Source organism: Achroia grisella, unplaced genomic scaffold (assembly GCF_030625045.1).
Source record: "Achroia grisella isolate CSIRO2021 unplaced genomic scaffold, CSIRO_AGI_Agris_v1 utg478, whole genome shotgun sequence".
In the NCBI taxonomy this organism is placed as follows: Eukaryota; Metazoa; Arthropoda; class Insecta; order Lepidoptera; family Pyralidae; genus Achroia; species Achroia grisella.
The window spans coordinates 709,845-715,171 of NW_026712882.1; the positions used below are offsets into that span (position 1 = coordinate 709,845).

At 31.0% G+C, this 5,327-nt stretch overlaps 1 protein-coding gene across 1 annotated transcript; it reads left to right on the top strand.

Moving 5' to 3' along the window:
• Window positions 1-218: 218 nt before the first annotated feature.
• LOC131845641 (prolactin-releasing peptide receptor-like) lies at window positions 219-2,123 on the top strand. Its single transcript, XM_059194726.1, has 2 exons — window positions 219-1,562; window positions 1,996-2,123. Exon 1 carries the CDS (start codon window positions 219-221, stop codon window positions 1,545-1,547), a length of 1,329 nt encoding a protein of 442 aa, XP_059050709.1. The 3' UTR covers window positions 1,548-1,562; window positions 1,996-2,123.
• The last annotated feature ends 3,204 nt before the right edge of the window (window positions 2,124-5,327 follow it).

Here is a 5,327-nt window from a genome sequence, read left to right on the forward strand (position 1 = left end):
CCTATAATATTGACGGATTTACTATTGAAATAAATTTCATTAGGTAAACACTTATACAGTCAACTTCAAGGAAACATAAATATTAACAGCACAATCCTTTGTTACAGGTTTCAACAACAATAAATTCTATTGGCGGAGATCGTAAAACTGTCATTTTAAAGCTAAGAATAAATTGTTATCTATCTTTTATTACGGAAAATACCACGTGAAAACGTATAATGAACGAAACAGCACTGAACTACATTGGATTGGGCAATATATCGGAAAAATTTAGAAATGAGACGCCAGACAGTCTGCCACCGGCGTATCCGACGGGCTACGAAAACATCATCGACAACAAAGGGCTGCAAGCCTTTTTCTGCGTCATATACACTATCATTTTCATTTTGGGGTTATCAGGGAATGTCATAGTCTGCTTCGTCGTTATCAGAAATAAAGCGATGCAGACTGTCACCAATTTGTTCATCAGTAATTTAGCTCTTTCCGATATTTTATTATGTATATTTGCCGTCCCTTTCACACCGTTATATTCCTTCGGGGGATCATGGAGCTGGGGCTCTCTCTTATGTCACATAATGCCTTTCGCACAAGGGTGCAGCGTTTACATATCCACATTAACACTTATGTCTATAGCTATCGATAGGTTCTTTGTGATAATTTACCCTTTTAGACCGAGAATGAAAGTAGAAACTTGTATAACCGTTATTATTATGATATGGACTTTTTCCGTGACTGTGACGATGCCGTACGCCATATTTATGACTTATTACGATTTAGACATAGGCAGATTATGTGAAGAGACATGGCCGACCGAGAAATTGAGACGGATTTTCGGGTCGGTTACATCTGTGATGCAATTCGTTTTGCCGTTCATCGTGATTGCATTCTGTTACACATGTGTCAGTTTCAAATTGAATGACCGAGCAAAAGCGAAGGCTGCCAGCAAAAACTCTCGCAAAGAAGAATTAGACAAAAGCAGAAAGCGTAGAACAAACCAGATGTTAATAGCTATGGTCACTATTTTCGGGTTATCGTGGCTACCTCTGAATGTCATTAACTTGTTCAATGATTATTATATTTACGCGATCCATTGGAAATACTACTTTCTAGTATTTTTTATAGGTCATGTGATAGCAATGTCGTCAACTTGCTACAATCCTTTCATTTACGCGTGGATGAACGAGAACTTTAGAAAGGAATTTAAGCAATTGATCCCATGCATAGATTCCTCAGCGCAGTTGAGGGGTAATATTCAATTAGAGCAGTTGGGTGTTGGACAGTCTGAGAAAACATTTAATGGTAACACTACAACAGATAGTTACTTAGGTTCTAGCTCACAAAGGGGTACGTCGTTTAGACATAAAAGAAAACCTAGCGCTGCCGCCGATGTTGAGAAAAGTGGAGTGGAGCTTAATGAGGATCTTCTGACAGTTGACGTGAAGCACTGTCATATATCGACGAGTTATAATCTGAGGAGAGAATCAGTGAAGTTAAGATTGATCAATGAGGAGTCTTTCGACGGGGCACCTACACAGAGTCAATTCTAACAGTTGATGACACGGGTAATTTATTTTCAATTTATTTATGGAAAATAGTTATACTAAATTTTTAGAATATGGAAATTAAAAAACAATGGATTCAAATATATATTTTGGACAAAAAGTTAAATTTTATTAATGAAATACTATAGAGTAATCTATTATATAATTATAAGACTAACTATTTCGAATACTATAGGCTATAGGCTAAAGGCCTTCGCAAAAGACATTTGAAATAGTTTTTTAGTAGTTGCAAATATCTAAATTAATAAATAGTTGTCCATAAATTAATTACTTATTGAAATAAGTACGACATTCGTGAATGACTAGCTGTTTCACCAGGCTTATTTGCAAAATAACACTGAAAACTATATTTTATTTGGTGTATTACAAAGTTATTTAAGTAAATAACTGTCTTACAAGTATATTGAAAATAAAACGAAGCCTTTCTCAACAGGTGCGGCACTGGAGACGCTCCCAACTTTGAAGAAATTCTAGACAGATTTAAGAGTGTCTAATATTTTTGGAATGTATTTATTTTATACTGACAACGTCTATACTATTGCACATTGATATTACTATTGAAATTATGACGCTTATAACTCTTAAATAATAAATTAACCTTTAGATAATAATTACAAAACTCTGTGAGTCGGTATCATTGTACATTTTGAGGCACAATTATGTAGAATTTTCTATAGATATTCCTACATAACTTTCCTGGATATACGGGTCCTTTTACTGAAGTAGTTACATCATAAGTTTACTTAGAAATAAAGTCTGATAGAGTCTTTACATTACGGTACTTATTAAGGTACATTTTCTTTTTACCTCGCAAATTGTATTTCCATTTTGAGTAGTTCTTCTTTGTGTTTATAAAACGATAGGTTTTATAAACTCTACTATCTTATGAGTAATCTTCTAGATTTAAAGATTTTTTTTATTTTATATGAAATTTTAGATACCTAAATTGTGTGAATCTGAAAATTGAAACGTTTTGAGTTAAATAGATATAGGAAATGTAGGTATACCCTACTAGCGTGTGTATTAGATATCGAAAAATTTACGATTTCATTTGTAAGACGATTCTTATAAATATATTTAAAAATTATATATATTTAGATCAAAATATATTATTTACAGAATGATAAAGTTCTAGAGTTAAAATATCTCTTTATTTACATATCTATCTATTCTCGTATCTATTTATATACGTTGTTCTACTGATATATACAAATACGATTCGGTTTAAATGAAACTATGCTATTCCAAACTGATGGAGAACTTCTAAAATTCAGGACCTTACTTTTTTTATATTTTACCGATTACGTGTATTGAAAATTAAAATTATATATATATATATATGACTGGTTTGGTCTACTCCCTGAATTCAACGCGAGGGGTAATCCTACCGTTTAATGGGTTAATTAATTAGATTTGTTACCGGTGTTTACCATGACCGGATAAAATATATATGTATAAATAGTAAAACGTGTATAATAATAAAAATTACCCGTGAAGATAGCAGTTAAAACACTGCCGAAATATCGGGAGCTCCATAAAAATAAAATGTGGTAAGAACCAGTGATTCACTAATTATATGTATAAAGAATGACCGCGTCAAATTTAAAACAGTATGTATATATGTATATACAAAAAAAAAAATTATAACTACAAGAATAATTTGTTGAAAATATATCGCCTTTAAAAATATAAGAATCGTCTATCGTAACAATCGAATAGGCACTTATGAATTAAATATTACAAAGTAATTTAGATGTGTTGTGATAAGATTGGAATTTTCAAGTATATTATTCACGTTGATTTGTTTTTAAGTAGGCGTGTTCTAAGTTTTTGTATGAATGATAATGATGGTAATTAATAACGAAACAGGGATTTAAAGGCGTATTGTATATATACAATTGTAGGACAGGGAAGATCTTAGGCGTGTGATATAAAACAAAGTAATCACAACTCTATCAAAGGTATATTTTAATTTTGTATCGGATAAATAATTAAATTTATAAGAGATTGTGAATGAAATAAGTATTTTATTAAGTCATTAGAATTGAGATAAAATATTATATAAATTTATTGGTTTTTAGGAATCATTATAATTTCAAAATTTGTACTTAAAAATGTATATTTACATTACCAGTTCAGATATAAGAAACCTTGCCAACAGTATGATATATTACGAAGAATACCTGTAAAATGTATTAAATTAGAATTCTTTGTAGAATATTAAATATATTGAAAATTTTAAATAGACTGTCAACATTGTGAATGGCGCGGTCAAACGCACAAAGCACTAAATGTTCAAAAGGTTATTCTGGATTGAGAATAACTGGAGTTACAAATTCAGTAGACTTTTAACGACATGTCAGTGGTAGATACAGTAGAATATCAAAAGTTTTGAAAACAGGAAATATCCTGAGTTTTCCTTTTCTACAAATCAGCAGTCGATAGCAACTGAGACTGAACTGAACAACTTTTTTTCAAACAAAAAAATAAGAGATCGTGGTAAAAAAGCATTTGATGCAATAAAAAATTCTGCAAAGTACGTCATATGGCTGTGTAATAATGTATATTTGAGTAATATTAATTTAATATAATACAATGATATCTTAAATATCTTAATTTTCATTCGGTTCTAACCTAAACTTTACTTAATTGATTTATATATTTTGTTTCATTCCGTCATGCAATTTACACTCATATTGGGACACGTGATTTGATCTGACGGGTGTAGACTCGAAACGATTGGAATTTGATCGCCATTAGAGAAGGTCGTAACGGTAGCCAAGTTTCCACATTGAATATTTGTGGTCTTACTAATGCTAATTGTAACGGAATTAAACAAAATAATATAAATCCATTAAGTAGTGAAATGGACTTCCGCAAAATAGATTCGATTGAATATGAACTAAACTTTGTAAAAAGCCTTGTGAGCTATGTTTCGGATGAACGGGACAGTGAAATTACAGTTTGTGGAGGCATGATATCTTAGTCGTCCTGAATAGCAAGGCATGGGTGGCGTCACCGACGTGATAGAACAACGTGATCTGTCATGTACATAGGCGAACCTAACGAACCTAACCATTTACCATCCGATGGACAGTCAACATGTTTTTGTTCCATTTACGTAAGAATATCATCTGATGCGACGTGCTATTAATAAGGGATCAACTATAACGGTTTTTTTTAAAATTCAGTCTTTAAATTTAAAGAGCGTATTACAATATCAAATATTTAGGATCATAGTTAGTGTTTTTTAATCTATAGCGCTTTATGTATCTATTACAATTTTACAATATATTGTAATTTCATATTTATATCCATACTGTATACATGTTTGTAATATATATGTAGATATATACAAGAATATACGATAATGTAATACGCCCATTTTTTGAACGAATCTATGTAAAATGGCAAAATGAAAATTTAAATGTGATTTTGGACTAGTAGGTATTCTGTAAGTGTTTTATTACTAAATTATATTTGTAAAGTGTCAAATCGTAATGTGAGTCAACGGTGAGCAATATATTTAGTTATCTACGAGTGGTAGACGCAGTTAGAGTTCTCATAGAGTCATACTGTTGTGTTTTTATTAGATATAATCATAATTATCACCTACATTTACTTCTAGTAGGACATCGATGTATTATTATGTATAGTTTTATGTACTATGTACATGATTAAATAATTATATTATGTTTTAAGTATAATATGTTAGTTTTTTGTAGTAGGGAAACGATAGGTTTGTATTACAACTATTGAACGATA